Source organism: Aythya ferina (genome assembly GCF_964211825.1).
Source record: "Aythya ferina genome assembly, chromosome: 8".
Classification (NCBI taxonomy): domain Eukaryota; kingdom Metazoa; phylum Chordata; class Aves; order Anseriformes; family Anatidae; genus Aythya; species Aythya ferina.
The window spans coordinates 2743853-2761750 of NC_140304.1; the positions used below are offsets into that span (position 1 = coordinate 2743853).

At 38.7% G+C, this 17898-nt stretch overlaps 1 protein-coding gene across 4 annotated transcripts in view; it reads right to left on the reverse strand.

Annotated features, from left to right (window-relative positions):
• ABCA4 (ATP binding cassette subfamily A member 4) overlaps positions 1 to 17898 on the reverse strand; it is an 80876-nt gene that overhangs the window by 28415 nt on the left and 34563 nt on the right. For all 4 annotated transcript variants that reach the window (XM_084528330.1, XM_084528331.1, XM_084528333.1 and 1 more), the window contains 7 exons: positions 15278 to 15483; positions 14263 to 14439; positions 11886 to 12108; positions 9891 to 10112; positions 8489 to 8693; positions 6482 to 6580; positions 2254 to 2478 (listed from right to left, as the gene is read on the reverse strand). In XM_084528330.1, the coding sequence (XP_084384456.1) occupies positions 2254 to 2478; positions 6482 to 6580; positions 8489 to 8693; positions 9891 to 10112; positions 11886 to 12108; positions 14263 to 14439; positions 15278 to 15483 (1357 nt within the window). The remainder of the gene's footprint in view (positions 1 to 2253; positions 2479 to 6481; positions 6581 to 8488; positions 8694 to 9890; positions 10113 to 11885; positions 12109 to 14262; positions 14440 to 15277; positions 15484 to 17898) is intronic.

The window sequence follows — 17898 nt, forward strand, 5'->3', positions numbered from 1 at the left end:
TAGATACTTAGATAGGCTGAGATTACATTAAACAAGCAGCATGTTGCCTTTCCAGCCAGGCTGAAATCTGCCATTCAAATCATCTGCCCAGCTGTGCATTCTTTTACCATGATGCTTTAAAAAAAACAACATTTGCCTTTAATCCTGGTAGGTGAAATTTACCCCCTTGCTGAGGCCAGCTCAAAATTTAGGCATTACCTAACAGGAACACTACATGGGCTGGCTTTCTCTCAGGATTAAAAATGCATTATTGTAAATAGCACCATCAGGAATTTTTATTGCATCAGCTTCTAGACAAAACAAACTTCCTTTGAAGTAAATTAAGCCCTTGGGCAATGTGAATTATGGGAGTTGAGAAATTTAAACTAAAGACCCTGTCCACTTTTGTTTACTCAGAATACTTAAGGCTTTGTAGGGAGGCCTGTTTTGCAATTGCAGTTCACTTAAATCGTTCAGTACCCATCAGGCCTGTGTGGAGAGCAGCCAATGCCATCTGGGTGAAACCAGCCCCACCTCCATCAGTGACTTTTAAGACTGTCATTACACACAATGCTTGGGGAAAAAGTCCCAAATATGTTGTACATGAGAGAGCTGCGTATACTATGGAGCAGCTGAAATAACTCATCTAGATGGGGGAGCTTTATTTGAAATAAAATGATGCTCATAACAAATCTTTTTTTTTTTTTTTTTTTAAAGGAATCTAGACTTTTGCCTTATTGGGGCAAATACAAACTTCCCCGTATTCTCAGAAGTTGAGATGAAGGCTAGATAGTTCTGCATATACAGGCAATTGAGGTACCATCCCATTTTTTATACGTATCATTAGCTCAGTTCGTATTTGCCTGCAAGGCTCATTGACAATTTCTGAGGTAAATGCTCTGATGATCTCCCCCAGTATCTGCCTAGCATCACCTGACATGCACTGGTGGGGGGGTGAGCTCCCTTTATTGGGGTGGGCCATTTCTCTATTCCGATATTATTCCCACAATGAAATTTTGGACCATTGGGGTTTTCCTCAGAGGTGGCAGCATTTATAGCGGATGTGAATGAGGCCTTTGGTGAAAGCTCTGCTTAAAGCATACCAAGCAGTTAGGCTTTATGCTGTGTCTGCCCTGCTCTGTGAACCAGTACTAATGTTGGACTGCACTGAAGTTAAGCCATTAGAACCATTTCCTATCCCACCACTCTTACAAGAAGCACCACCGCTAACACGAAGCCATTTTAGAAAGTATCGTTCGACTATACCAGCTCTACTCTTGACTTCTCTGCCCACTTCCCAGTTTCTGCATGGCTGGCTGAAAAGGAAGGAAGGCTTCTTTGTGCAGTGACAGGCAAAGCCCTTCTTCTCTGGGCACATAACAGCTGGAACTGAGTACAGCACCACAAAGATAAGGTAGTACTAAAAGAAGATTGGCTGAAGTAACCTTTGCCCTCTGCCTGTCTTGTTTCTTTTGAAGTCCTGCCCTGTTTCTATTCACCCTGAATGCATGCTTTCAGTGCCTATGTGAGGCACTCTGATGACCCCACTTTTATCTCCAGCTTCTCAAGAGAGATGTCTATAGCAGTTACTTTTGCTACAGAATCCACATCATTCCTCTGAGCATCACATGCAGAAAAGTCCTCTGGCTTCCCACAAAAGAGGACACTGGCACTTGAAAACAAGACAGGTCATTCAGGAATTCTTAGGTGGTGGCTAATGTCAGCATCAGAAGCGGCTACAGACAGACACATAGCACATCAGATAAATCCCTTTGAAACAAACCTATCCCCACAGATGCAAAACACAATGAAGACAGGCAAAGAAAGGGGGGCAGAAGGGAACAGCATTCTTCTTAGCATAAGTATTTATATTAAAGTCATGGCTCTGTTTAATCCTAGGAAGGCAATGTATGTCTCTCAGAGGTTTCCCCTTAGCAAGTACACTAACTTGTTACAGAGACAGCCTGCATTTCCACCATAAAGAACAAAACAAAACAAAACAAAACAAAAACAAACAACCCCCCCACACACCAAATTACAGAGCTCTCCTGAAAGGCATGTCTTTTATGGGTATTGTCTAAAATATTCTGAGTGATCTTGAATGTAGACAAATCAGTAGGAGGGTAGCTGGGAGAATCAGTGCCTCTCCTAAACTTAGCTCTGGCAGTCGCACGCCAACCTCTTTAATAACTGCAATCATTCCTATGTTTACTTTGTTATGAAGTACTGTAAGTACGGTATCTGAGAAATACTCAGATTGCTCTCTCTCCTTACTATTCATTTCATCTTTGTCCTGGACATCTGTCTTAGGCATCCCCTGCTCGCCGGGTTCTTTTTCTCGTTTGTGTTTACATTGTTTGTTTTTACCATCCTTCTCCCCCTGGTTGTCACTCTTTTCTTCTGGCTTTTCAGGTTCTTCAGATTTCTTTGTTCTGCTTTCATTTTTTTCCCCTTCCATGGCCTTCTGATCCACACAGCATTCTGACTGTGGACTGTTTTCTATATAAAACAAAAGTAACCAACATTTAGACAAACAAAATTTATTTTCCTCTTATCTTCAGAGGTGCATTGAGGAAAAGGACGTAGTCCTAAGCCTCGAGCTCTGCAAGAGCATTAATCAAAGTGCTTTACTCAGGTTAAGAACACAGCACTTGAGGTCATCTATATTAAAATCTGCTTCACCATATCAGAAACAGATATTTACAGAAGAAGACTGACAATTTTGCAATTATAGACTCAAGAGTAGAAGGTCCTTACTAACACAATGTATATGTTCTATATATTTATATTTTGTCCATGAAGCTCCAGACTAAATTCTTCACCACACTAAGAGAAAAGTTATACAAGTGTTTCACAGACTTACAGGGACTGAGAAGAAGAAAACCCAATGAGAAGATTAAATGAAAAGCAAGCTGCTACTTAGGTTAAGAGGCTAGCTCCAGTCCAGAGTGAATGAGTTGGTGTTAACACAAGAATTTCTGGCTTTCCAACTTGTTCTCAGACTTTATTGACACAAAAGAAGAGTCATACAAAATCACTAGGAGTAGCAAGAACCATGGTGTAAAGAAGAGGGATCCTGAAGAAACTATATACATAACAGATTCATGCTGGTAGCCTAGAATGTCACTACCATTATCAAATTGCCTGGGACTTAATTTTGTTGTGGAATTTCACCATAATTTTCTGCTATGAGAAATTCTAGAACACAGAGCTGCATAAAGTTACCAGGGGCACAAATAGCTACATAAGCAACAAATTTATCTAGTCACCTAAAATGGCAAAATGAGGGATAAAAAAGTACACCAATAAAACTAAATTTTAAAAGTACCTGCATGATTTACCAGTTTAGTTTTATTTTTCAGTCTTGCATTTTCATTATCTGACATTTTCTTATCCCATTTCCTTCCGAACACATTAGTGAGCTATGACTAATGAAGAAAATGCTTAGTATTGCCCTTGAAGGAAAAGATAGGAGTTGAGAGAAGTTCTACAGCTGTTTATGTAAGCTGAGGCACACTAAAGAGTCTTAGTTCTTTAAAGAGGTAAGAATCACACGCCTCAGGAATTCATCACACAGAGTTGACCTTTCTAAGTGTCCCTGCTTGAGAAAACCCAAGGTGATGTTTTGTGAAAGAGAAGATGAAATAGTACAGAACAAATTCTTAGTAATGCTCTGAGGCTAGCTGAGATAATCATGGAATAATTTAGATCAGAAGAGACTTCCAAATGTCTACAGTTCAACCATAAAAGTAAGGCCGAATTATAGCAGGTTGACTTTTTCAAAGAATAGAGATTTCACAACCTCTCTGGGCAACCTGTTCCAGTATCTTTACCTTCATAGTAAAGATTTTTTTTTTCTTATGTTGAATCAGAATTCCAGTTTTCCAGCTTATATCTATTGCCTCTCATCCTCCCACTGGGTACTTCTGAGAAGTTTGACACTCTCTTAGCCTTCTCTCTTAAGGCTGAGCAGATCCAGCTCTCTCAGCATCTCATTTGTCATATGCTCCAGTTCTTCATCAACTTGGTGACTCTTTGCTGAGCTCCCTCCATTAACTCAATGTCTCATTTTCATTGGGAATGCCCAAACTGGACAACATCGTACTCCAGATACAGTCTCACAAGAGCTGACTAGAATGGAAGGATCACTACACCTGAATGTCTGGCTACACTCTTGCTAATATAGTTCGGGATGCAGTTGGTCTTCTTGGCTACATGAGCACACTTGATCATGATCATGACAGCTCATGATCAACATGCTGTCCACCAGGCCTTTCCTACAAAGCTTCCTACCAGGCAGGTGGTGGACTGTCTGTACTGTCACACGGGGTTACTCCATCCCAGATACAGTATTATGCATTTACTTTTTTTGAACTCTGTACGATTTCTGTAAAGTCATTTCTATAGCCTGTCATGGCCCACCTGAACAGTTGTCTTGCACCCCACTGTTCCCTCCAATCTGTTATCTTCCACAAACTTGCTCGGGGTGCACTCTATTCCATCACTCAAATTCTCAAAGAAATTATACAGTATTGACCCCAATGTTAGTACCAAGGATGTCACTAATAACTGGTTCCTATTAAGGCTTTGTGCTATTGATCACATTCCAAACAGTCTAGTCAGTTTTCAACCCCTTTGTTGTTCACTCAGGCAACCTGTATCTCACTAATTTGGCTATCAGAATACTACAGAATGCTGTAAGGCCTTGCTAAAGACAAGTTAGATGGCATCCAACACTCTCCTCTTGTCCAGTGATCCAGTCATCTCATTACAGAAGAAAATCAAATTGGTTAGGCATGATTTGCTCTCAGTACATTCATGCTTATTATTTCTTATCACCTTGTCCTTCATGTACTTGGCTTCCAAGAAGGATCTACCTTATAACCCAACCAGGTACCCAGGCTAGCCTCAACAGACCTCAGCTGCAGAAAGGACTGAAAATTTGTGCCTTTTTTTCTCAACAGTGAACTATTAGATCAGCTCAGATATCTGATATAAATTCACTCACAAAATAAACTCTTGGTTTCACTTAAGCAAAATGTTTTATCTAAGCAACACGAAAAATACTATTAAAAGCTAGCAATAAGCTAGCAAAAAGCAGAAGCCATTGGCTCTTCTGTTGATGACCTACCTGAGCAACTGAATGTTTTGGCATTTTCACGCCTAAAAAATCATGTGTCCCCCTTGTACTGGAAATACATTAAAGAACACAGAACTTAGCAGCCATTAAGATAACAAGAAAATGGATTTTGTTTTTACTAAATTTAGGTTAAACTAAGTAACTAGAATATGTCAAAATTCTATAAGCAAGTGTGCTCCAAATCTGAGATACTCAAAGGAGCTCTGGTGCCCAAATTCCAAAGAAAGTCACTGAGATGTAGTGACTGACATCTTATCTGTGCCTTCAGGAATTCCTCATTCATCTATAAACATATTCCAAGTCCTCCTTTGGCTCTTTCCTCCTCCTTCCTACACACATTTCAATTGGCTGGGTAGCAATTGCAAAGCAAAAGCAGATTAACAGGCTCCATAATATTTAGACAAGCCTCTAACATTCTGAATACTCTCACAGCTAGCCTAAAGGAAAACCTGCTCATTCTTTCAGAATGCACCATAAGACAAAGCCTCTTCAAAGAAAACAATGTTATAGCTTCCTCTTTCCTGATCAAAAGATGTGAGCAGTGGATGTATTATTCAGCATGTTCACAGAAAGGATTAACTCCCTTCTGGTCTAAAAGCATCATCCTGAAATGAGACTGCCTTGTCAGCAGTCTGAGCTGATGAAGGGTAAGGGTGGTAATAAACAGACTGAAGAAATGATTTCTTTATCTGTCATTTTGATTGGTTTTGCTGTTACTTTTAAAACTAAGACAGGTTTCAAAACACTACCTTCAGCAAGCCTCTACTCCAGACATTAATCATCATTATGCATTAATTCCAATTTAAATACAATCACCCACATGATGTGCCTAACTACTCTACTATCAATACACAGACAAAATTATGCAAAAGCAAGATTTCTGCACTTACTCAAGTCAGTCCAAGGGTGTCATCAATTTTGATCTTGCTTACAAACCCAAAGGAAACAGTTAAATTAGTCTGAATTAGAAAAGAATTAGGTTCAGAAAGGGGAAAGGCCTTTAGAAAAGGGGATCCTCAGTGTAAATAAGAACAACACTGTATCTCATTTTGACTCATTTTATGAATGCCGTGTTGTGCAATAAGAACTCCTTGAATGTCTCAAAAGGTGTTAGAGAGTGGGAGTTTGATGGTGCTTGTTAACCCATGATTTAAAGGCTCTAAGATGGAACAGTGACTCACTTCTAGCAACTCTAATAATAGCAGGCCACTCCAAGTTCAAAGGCACCTGCTGAGATTCCCAGTATATGTCTGTCCCTAATCTTTGCAGCAGCTCATGTAATGAAAATGTTACGCAGTCACCTCTAAGCAGATCAGTGGTTTTGAAGTTATTTCTAAATATCAAAGTTTTGAAAGAACTCACCATCAATAGTTGCTGTTTTTTCAGCTTTTGGGTTTCTAGAGCCAAACCAGTAAGATTCCTGCAAAGGGAAATACCAAGGCTGTGGTAGCCCATAGTCCCCTAGAAGAAAAATAAGAAGGTGTACATGTACTTTATAACCACATTCCTCAGTGGGCACAAATTAATCTAGACACAGTCTGAACTGTAATTACAAACACTTGCAGTTGCCTTAGTAGTCATATTGTTACATATCAGAGGTCAAACTGCCCACCAACCACCTATCAGAACAAATTTTGTTTGCAATTATTATTATTATTAGCCCAGGAGTAAAATATTCAGAAAATATAATCTGATTTACCTTAAATTTTCTTAAGTAGAATGTGGTTTAATTACAGAGTGAAGCTACTCTCTACCTGGGGACAATGAAACCAACCAACAAACCAGCAGCTGCCAAGGAACATCCTGATTGCTTAAGATGGGATCCCAGCCTCACTCAATAATTTTCTTTAAATGACTACTTGACAGTTGAGGCATTGGGCCTGAACTCTCAATTTGCAATGAGAAAAGAGACTCTAGCTGTTCTTTTAGCACATAGCCTTCCACGAAAAATGAGACCAGGAAAAAAGCAGATCTTTTCTTAAACAGAAATGGGCCTTTTTTGGTCACAGGCTAACTCTGTTTTGAAAAAAGAAAGTATGATAACATTATCCATTCTTGTTGGACCAGACTTGAGTCAGTGACAGTCCATACTGTTTTCTTGGTTTATACTGATTTGCAAGTGGATAGTGCATAGTGATAAGCAATGGAAATTTGTGATGCTCACTGATAGATGGTCAGTTTTTCTGCATTGAAAAACACTTTGTGAAAGTGTCTGCTTATTTTTGACTTAACAAAAATATCCTTTATGTCAGGCAACCACTTGTACTCCCATTATGCACAAAAACGCCCTGTCTGAATTCATAAACAGTTTGCCTTGCACTTGTTACAGGCTGGATTATATCCCTTTGAAGCTGGTAGCTAAAACAACTGCTTCTCATTCAGGATGAATGCAAAAAGCCAAGTGAACTCCATTATGGAGCAGAATGCTTAAATAGCCAAAAGAGCAGTATGCCAATGGGTGGTTTCTTGCAGAGAAAACTTGAGCAGGAGCTGAACCATATGATTCAAGGGATTATCCAAGGAACTCAAATAGTAAGTTCAAATACTACAGCATTGATTTGCTAGGCCTACATATGTTTAAGAGAGAAATGCTATGAGAAATTTCAGAGAAACAGAGAAGTAGAAAGCCAAGGAGACACTCAGAACAAACGGTGAGTGGAATTGAACATGCTGAATAGAATCTCTGAGAAATATTACTTTTGTGTAAAGTGCTGGCTAAAAAAAAAAAAAGACTTGGAAACATGAGCAAAGAAACTCTCTCCTGTTGTTTAATTCTTGCATTGTTTGTGGAAATAATACATTGTCTACCCTTGTTTAAATAAACAGGGATGCAGCACAGGCGTGTCCAAAAAGTGACTTTTATGAAAGTTACTGCATATCAGCTTTGAAAGTAAATAAGATAATTTCTGTTAAACTTCTTTGGGAGGACACATTTCTTAAAAACCAAAATGGTATTAATTTGGTGTAGCATAGCTCACTTTGAAAGGGACACAAACAAAGCAGAATTAAGGTCATTTAACAATTGTGGAAGCAAAATATCCTCAAATACATATGAAACAATTAAAAAAAATACATATATTGTTTTGGACTAACTATCAGTAAGTGCTGTGTACAGACAAGTACAGGACCAGAAAGTATATCACCTTTCTTTTTCTTTCCTTCATTGCCATTATTGTCAGAACTAAAATGGGAGAAAGGAAAAAAAAGGAAAAATGTGGAAGTCCTTAATAAACCCATGGTGCCATAATGGGTAAGACTCACAGTCATGTCAAATACTCTGGTTTTGACAGAGAAATAATCAGAGACTGACTAGACTAATGTAACTTACAACGATTACCACTACTTCATATGAATAAGAAATTGACATACCTGGAAAAACATTATCAAGGTACCAAGAAAGTATTCCATACAGAAAAGCATCAAAAAGCATCATTTTAATGGAAAACAGAAAACTATATTCATCTCCTTCCAAAGGACTGGTTCTGATGTTACCCCACTGTAGGCCAAGGCCTTGTTCTTCATAGCGCGACAAGTATTCTGTACCAAAACCAAAAGCTACTTGAGAAAGCAAACTCTGGAATAAAGAAAAAATGTCATGAACTCAGACAGAGAGACATTTTCTAAAGCAAGCAAAAAACAAAAACAAACAAACAAACAAACAAAAAAACACACAAATACCTTTGGGGACTGGACTTCAAAACTCAATAATGCCTAAAAAATAATCAGGAAAAGTGCTTTCACTTTTATATCAGACTGGAATGTCTAATCCTCTGAATGGTGACAATTCCAAGCAATTACATTCCAAGCCATAACAGACTGAATTCAACCTTGGCCCCACTTTATTTAGCAACAAAAAATCCTTCAAATACTTTATTTTTTTCTATAAATGTCTCTGTTCAGAAAATACTATATATTCATCTAGAGGTTTGCAGTGTACACTTTGCCTGTATTGGAGAAACAAAATATCTGAGTGTATGGGGCAGGGACAGTGTGTGAGTAACAAGACAAAGTATACCAGATGCTCGGGATAAGGAAATCTGCAACCATCCCCTTCCCTGCCATGTCTGCTACTGTTTTTTCACACAACAAACTAATAAACCAACACAGCACCCAAAAGCTGTCTTCAACGTTGCTCTGCAAAGACACATAAAGAAAGGGCATGGTGCTGTTTAACAGGACACATAGTTCAGCCAGGAATGACAGACAAGAAGGATCCTGACAGCAACTTCCAGTGAGGCATTATCACAGTGTGCTAAGTAAAAAATGTTTGGTTTTCAGCAATCGTTCATTGTTCAATTACTCATCCTAAAAATGTTACTTTTAATTCAGACCCCTCTCCACATGCACAACTCCCCTGTAACTCTTGTAATTAGCTGTTTGTCAGGCCAACCTTTGAACAACAAATGTAAGACCAAACATACTAGGAGCAGAGAAACGCATTCATGGCTTCTGGCTAGCAAAGTCTTACATTGGTCCCCTCTCCTTCACTTCAGGGTGAGAAGAGAGTTATCTTTATGTTAAACTGTGTACAATTTCCAAAAAGCAATCTTTTTTCCTTCTCAAATCATAACCTGTCATGGGCCAACTCTACTCATTTCCTTATAAAGGCTTATCCACTTGCAATCTCTAAGTGTTTCAGAGGTGTGTCTCTCTCTGAATCAAAAAAGCGAAGGCAAGGAGGCGTGCAGTTCTTTGTTACTCACACATGGATAGCAAGAAGGGCTTCTTCAATATAAACCCCAAAATACCATATAATGAGTGAAAGGCTTACTGCTAAGGTCTTCAGATTAACAGTCATGCGGTCTTGCCAGACAAAGCAGACAATGTGAGGCAGGTACAAGGTGAAGTACAGGACTCCACTGCAGGCAGCTGCCAGATTTGCTTTGGAGAAGAAGGTGCTGAACAAGAAGCACTGCATTATAGTAGCTGTAGTGAAGGTCAGTAGGAATAGGAAGAAGAGAAGTGGACTGCTATAATGTAGGACTTGGCCGCACTGTAGGCAAAAGAAAAACAGATGAATTAGAAGTACTGTCACATTTTGAACTAGCAGAAAAGGTCAGAATTGCCATTGACACGTAACCTCTGATAAGCAATAAGCCAGTCTTTCTTACCCAATACATCTATCTTGCCCAAGAGTAATGTTTCACTACTTGAAGTCATTACAAAAACAAATCCTTTATTTAACTTTATCCCTGCTTTTGAATTATGACTACAGGTCAGTACCACAGGCTGCAACGTTCATATTTGTATTTGATAGCTGAGCTAAGTTCATAACTGATTGAAAACACATTATGTCCTTGTCTTTATATGCAAATGTGTCTAAGCAAGATGTGCCTGCATGGAAATTCACACATTTTAAATAAAACTATCTGAACTGTCATAAGAATTTTTCATTGTATCTTCTCCTCAGTCCACTTGCTCATATGTAAGAAAGATGATGTAAGGAAGCCTGACAAAATGCATCTTAAAAAAATGTAACAGGAAAATTACAAAGTACTTCTTTCCACCCCTAAATGATATTCAAATTCCAGAAGGCTATCACAGCTGAGGAATCCAACTGCAGTTTCTCTGAACTAATTGTGTACTAAAGAACCCTCTGGACGAACTTCTGACTTTTCTTCCTTTAGAGCTTTTGTAGATTGAACATGCCCTCTCAAAAAGAGCATGGACTGCTGCTGATTTTTTATTCTAAAAAAAAGCTGAGACCTATTTATTAGTCTCAACATTGTTTCAAGCCTTACAAAAGGTTCAGAATAACTCTACAAGGCTATAAATTAGTCTCAACATTGTTGTACTATACCAGTGGGCCTGTGAGACTGATTTCTTTATCAACAAGGATACAGTCTCTTACAAGAATGTATTTATAAATTTGCATCCCACTGACATAGTGAAATTCAGGAAGGGAAGTGAATTATAGGTATAAACACATTCCTCTCTGGTATTAACTACATCCTGATTTTTAATTAAACCAGCATAGCAAATGAAGGAAGGTTTCTCTATCTACCCAAGCTATAATGAAACTGCAAAGAACTAAAACATCAGGGCTGGCTGATTAGATAGAGTGGATTCAATTATAACTACACATTTATACCAACAACAGCTTCCCACATTAGAAAAGATGGAAGGGCATTCTTGCCCATCAAAATGTTACAGATTTATGCAACTGAATAGAGCAGCCAGGAGACACTTTCTCAGGGGAAAGAGGTAGGAGGTGGGCCTCAAAGACAAGAACCAAATTGCTCTAAAATATGACAAAAATAACAGCAATTCTGAGCCACAGAAGCAAAAGATACTTTTGTGTTTTCAGTCAGGGAGGGAAATGTTGAGGCTGTTCTGTCTCTTTTTGCATTGCAACAGTGTCATAAATTCTAAGTAGGCAAGCACTGAGTATTATAAATGAATCCCACATGGTGAATTTAAGATTAAGACTCCTCATATTATGACCCTTCTATTTAAAGCAATGATTAATATTTATTGGGACCTTTGTCTGTAGGAAATACAATACATGGAATAATTGGCTTGACGGATTGTTCTGTGGGAGCTCTCACAATAAATCTTACTGGTGAATTTATCTTTCGGTCTCTGCTAAGTGCTCATGCTGTCATGAGGTCTGCTTACAAGAATGTGTCTGCTATGTGTTGTGATCAGAACAAGCCACCAGCTGTTCCCTACGAATAGCTCCTATACCTACCCAAACTGGTGTCACCAACGCCAACACAACAGGGAGTTTGGGAGTTTCTACTGTCTTTCCTGCAGTCATTCTTACCATAATTAGTGCTGTGAGGAGGAATGTGCTCACAGCCATCATGATGAAGCTGTCTAGGAACCAAGTGCACCAAATTACCCCATTGGTGATGCCCCTGTTCTTCATTGCCTCCTTCAGACGCATTTCCTTTTCCAGCACTATACTTTTCACAGTCATGGAAACGGAATATATCCAAGCTAGCACCATGAAGATGGGAAAGGAGCGGTTTAGGGTGATCATAAAGCTACCAAAGCAAGAAGAGATGATGAATGATATTTAGGTAAAGCAGAGAAATATTAAGATAAAAAGCAAAAATGAAAAGGAACAGGAGTGGGGAAGAATGCATACATTAAACATGGGACTGGAAATTCTCAGTCTAAATTTTAATAATATGTTACTAGTGAACTTCACAAGCAACCTAAGTACTAATGAATAAATTGTTGCTTCACTTCCATGAGATAGATAAATGTCATTTCATGTTTTACAAAGAGGTTCTAAGAGATGCTAAAAGGTACACAACATGCAGTGGGGCACAAAAATACGTCTCTCTTCACAGTGAATTGCCACAATGTTTTTACTATGGTGTACAAAAACAAAAACAAAACAAACAAACAAAAAAAACCTTTAAGACATATGCTTATACTAATGATTTAGGGGTGTTGCTGTCTTTTTATGCTCCCAGGTGTCACAATTTCAATGAAATTACCTTGAAGCCCAAGTGGACTTGATTGGCCTTAAAGGTCAAGAGCTTAGAGTTACTAAAAACTAAAAGGAGCAAAAATCATTCAGGTTTCCAAAACTGAGCTCTACAGAACTACATTTTTGCCATATATTATCATAGCTACTTCATGGTCTGAACAAATTGGAAAATTGTCATTTTTTTCCACCAACAATTCCCACAGAGCAACTTGACCTCCTGAAATAAAGCCATGTTTTTGTGGAATGGCCTTGGGCACAATAGGTTTTCCCTGTTGGTGGACCCATGCAACCCAGCACTAGACCATGCACACTGCAGCATACATGCTCAACATGAGGATGTATTTGCTTCACTTAAGTAGGCTCTCTGCAGAGAGTGTCACTGGATATCAGCCCCAAAATGTGTATGGCTGCTGCAAGCTTCAGAGAACTTTTACATATGTGAGGTTTCTGCCCTACACAGTGGGGAGGACATAAACAGAAGGATTGCTAGGGCAACTTTTTGTCAGGCTAACAAGTAATGACAGGTTAAATCATGCGTCTGCAGTCTGCATTTATCTGAAGTACTAGCATTTCCCTGCACAGAACATACAGACAGAACTGTTTAATGATTTCTATAACCTTTTTTTTTTTTTTTTTTTAAGTGAAATTTATACCAAGACAGTTGCAGCAGCACAGATTGCAGCATTGGAACAGGCACACTGTGAATGCAGAAGTGGCAGCACTTCATAAAATGTGGAGCACATGTGCTTGTTGAGGCAGTGCTAATGAAGGTCATAGCAACCACAGATGCTCCAAGGCCCACGTAGTGATGAAATCTCCACGGCCAGGAGGTGCTCTTTCTCTCTTCCTCTCCCTTCCCATGCCTCCCCTGCCTTCCCTCTTTCTTTCATTACAGAGCAAAAAAATTCTTTCTCCTTTAGCTTTTTTATTCTGTTCTTCACCAAGGAAAGAAATTATTGGAATCCTTCACTGGAGTTATATGAGATTTAAGACAAAACCAGTCAGTCTCAACAAAAATCCATGGATGGGAATTAGGGAAAAAGAAGGTTAGGTAAGATCAGATAATTGCTGAAAATGGTAGCACTTTCAAGGAAAGGAGAAGGACTGATGTTAACAGAAACCAATGCCATACAACCAGCTTTACTGTAGGTACCTGTGCTTTAGTTATAAACAGGTAAATACTTACGGATGTGGTTAGGATTCTGGAAAGAAAAAGTTTCAAGAGCCTAAAGTGTCTTGAGATTCTGCAAGGCCTGTAGAAAGCTGGATATCTTCAAGGAACAAAAACTACTGCTGTGGGTATTGTTATATCTAGATATGAATAAGTCTAGGGTTAGGGTTTGGTAATATACTTGAAGAGATTGGGTTGTTGGATTCTTCAGAACATACAATGACAGAAAGAGAGGCACCAATTCCACCGGGACAAGCAGTGTTTGTTCAATTTTTCTTGAAGAAACAGTACTTTTGATATAAATAAAGGTAGGTTTTAGAGATATAATTAGGGGAAATAGCCTTACAATACTTTTGTGGGTTCCACATGGCTAACTGAAGGAGGCAGTCTCGGTTATAACACAGGTTAGTGCTCTATGTTCAGTTTTCCTACCGGTACTGGTCATATATTAGAGCATGAAGCTCAGTGCTAGAGTTAGATAAAAACAAGTATTAATCAGAATTTAAAAAATTAACTACTCTTACTCACACATCATCCACAAAACATGGATATGGCATTTGCTGCAGATAAATTCCTATTGGCACTTCAGTGTTGGTCTGGGTCTTTATAATCCCATGCTCAATCATGTCTTGGAGATATGCAAAGCCTCCCCATATGTAACGTAAATCATCCACGGGATCAGCTCTTGGACCAGGATCCCAGTACCTAAAAAGAAAATTCACGTGGAAATCATTTGGGTAAACAGTGACTTTAAGAAAAAAAAAAAAAAAAAATTAACTACTGAAATTGTATGGGCACTGTCTGGAGTTGCCCCTTCCTGATAGATTTTGGTCTATCAGACCAATAGTCTGCTTGACTTGCTTGAGAAAGTTCATGACCTGGAAGGTTCTTCTGTTTCCTTTATTTTTTTCTACATTTATGCAGAATAGCAGTTTTGGCCAAAAACATGTATAAAGTAATTGTGTATCAGAGTTACTGTTCTAGAATAGAAATATCTGTATTTGTAATACAGTATCCTTGGAGACTGAACTGGAACAGTGGGGTTGCAACCATCAGACACTATTATATTCACTATTATATTCCTTTATATATACAACCCTGAGAAATCATTTCTGTTAACCCTTTAAGAAGTGAGTCCACGTGAAGGGGAAGTTGAGGAGAAACAGCAGAGAAATTCTGCTGGCCAGGTAGAGGAGAGCTGGGTCACAACCTATGTGGGACCTCCTTGTTCACCTCTCCCAGTAATAGAGCCAACTGAAAACTTGGGGCAGGTTACTGAACAGAGCCTGAGCAGAGCCATTTCCTCTGCCACATATCCATGCATCTACCCACTGCCTGGCCTAATTGTCACAGGAGCCAGACCCAGTACAGAGCGATACCACTGGTGCTTGCTATCTGGAGATGGATTCTGCTCTGCATTACATCTCAAATACTGCTAAATGCAATTGGGTTTCATGCATGTATCCAGGGCAGGTTCTAGTGTCCCTTTATGTCTCCTATTCAAAACATGGCAGGCAAGAACTGAGAAGGAACCATCACCTACCTGTCTTTGATTTTGTTTGTTTTCTCCACTGCATCTATGTCCATCCGGATCTTGTATTTCACATGTGGTGGAAGACTGCTTGCTATAGGCTCTATATCTGGAAAAACCACACCAGCCCAGAATTTGTTTTCCTCTAGCAGGTGAAGGGCTTGATGAGTCAGCTGGGTTTCATCATGATAACCTTCAAATTTATCCAACATCAAGCACTACAGATAATCACAAAGAGAACAATTGCACTAGAGTAAGTTAGCAAAAGATATGCATTAAAGAAAACATCGGTGGCTAACAACAAAAGAGGAAGATAGGCTCATCTGAAGTAGTTGCCATTTCACTGCAAGGGTGTACAAAAAAATCAGAAAAATAATTAGATTTAGCATCAAAATGGAATCTCTTAATCTCAAACTGGCAATAAACCTGTGTGAAGAAAGATTGTAAACTACAAATTCTATCATTGTTTATCTGTAAAATTGCAAGCTTAGGTTTGTATCTTCATCTTCTTCCCTTCGGAATCAGCAAGACATTACCAGAGAGTAGTACTTAACTCCCTAATGGACTGAGAAGATATATATTCAATTGTCTTCCTTCATAAAATGCCATGACGCTAGCTTATTTGATCTTAAATATTTGATCTAATCTTCTTGATCACCTCTTGCAGGTCAATAACCAAAAATTATTGTACACCAAAGGACTCATAAAGGCAACTTGTTATTTTACAGATGTCCTAAAGACTCCTTTGTTTAACTCTTCCCTGTGATAAAACACATTTTGTTGTTTAGAAGTTGAAGTATCACTGTTTAATGGTATCTATAGTGGAAATACATATTTCAACTGGCAAAAGAACAAAACAATGCTTAAGTTGACAAAATTGTTTTGTAGCTTTGTGACACAGCATCCCATTTTGTAAATGTTGGTTCTTCTAGTTTGCTTTATAGGATTGAACTGCATAGAATTTCCTATCAGAAAGCAAAATAAGGCAGAAAAAAAACTTTCTGGTTTGTATTGCAGAGCAAAATTCAAATTAGACTGGTGTCTATAGTTTTTGTTGGTGGTGGTGTTTTGTTTTGTTTTTATATGTTTATGCCACATATTAAACTGAATTCTGGTACTCAGTTTTGTTAGTCCTGCCACGTGACTTCGTCTTCGTACTGTCATTACTGTGTCTTTGCAGTGTCTGATGGACTATTAGCTATTTCTTTGTGATGAAGTGGCCTGGAATTCTGTTCAAGAAACTTTTACCAGCTGCAAGTGATCTTGTCTAGATTTTCACTGCAGAATACAGTGTCTCAACGATGCTGAGGAACAGTACAGGCTTTACCCAGGTGTTCAATAAAGGAAGTAGCATGGATTCAAAAGAGGAAACACAAGTGCTTATGGTTTTCCTTGAGAGCAGAAGGAAATTAAAGCCTGTATAAGAACACAGGCTAGCACACCAATGGTGCAATAATTGAGCCTGTTTGGAAGTGGAAAGAGATTTTATATTGTAGTCTACTAGCCAAACACTAGAATTCTTTAGCTTAACATTAATTGAATTCAAAACAAATGCTGTGTGCTCTACCTAGGCTTTTTTTTCTCAGTGAATTGCAACACAACTTGTGCCTTCAGAAATATTACTATGTCAAAATTAAGTCATCTTCCACTTACTGAAATTTATTTCACATCTTATCCCAGTAATTATTTAGTAATTAAAAATGGCCCCAAGAAGATCAGAAAACCAAAACTAAAATACCAAGAAGAGGGTTGGAATATGAAAATAGAAGTAAAAGAGGTGTTTAGGTTTAGCTGCTCCGTGGCCTAAGGTAACCAAAGGGAGTAACAGGAATTCTTGGTGTGGTGAGGATAAGCAGCTACTTCATAACTTGTGGGATTCTCAGCTGCACCAAAGAAATCTGGAGTTTCCAAAGACAGCTGCTGGCAGCACACCTCCTTCATTGTATACTATGGTGAGGAGTAGGGTATCCTTGAAAAGGAGCTGTTTGTTCCCATTGTGCTTGGCACAGTGTGAGAACATTCTCAAATGGTAGCAACTCAGTGTAAACAACAGACTTAAAATAATTAACTTATTACGAAGAACTTTAGGACCCTAAGATCTATTACCAGGTATAACAACTGCCCTGATACTGGCCATGTTCTACCACTGATCTGCAGCAAAGCAATGTCACCCAGCTTGAGTAAGAAATAATTCTGCTAACATCATCAGAAATAGCAGAGCTTTGTGCATAAGTCTTATTGCTCCCTGTTGTAATAGCTATAAGAAGGCAGATAAACCTTTAGTTTCTGCCTTCTTGCAGAGGACAGATAGTTTTTTAATCTGAACTGGACCAAAATCAGGAGAGCTAGGCTTGCTCCTGTTACCTACAATTAGTACCAATTTTCTCTGTAAACTTTAGGCTCAGCATATTCAACCATTAAATAACTACTCTTCTTCCAGAGATGCTGTGCAATATAATTAATCTCTGTAAAGACTCTGAACCTCAGGTGGGAAGTACTAAATACAGAGTCCACAGGTAGTAATATTACTTATAAATGCAACAGGTTTTTAAACTCTCAGAGTTAATCTGCAGCACTGCAGAACCCGCTAGTTTTGTCCGGGCTTGTAAATTTACAAAGAGGAGGCAGCATTT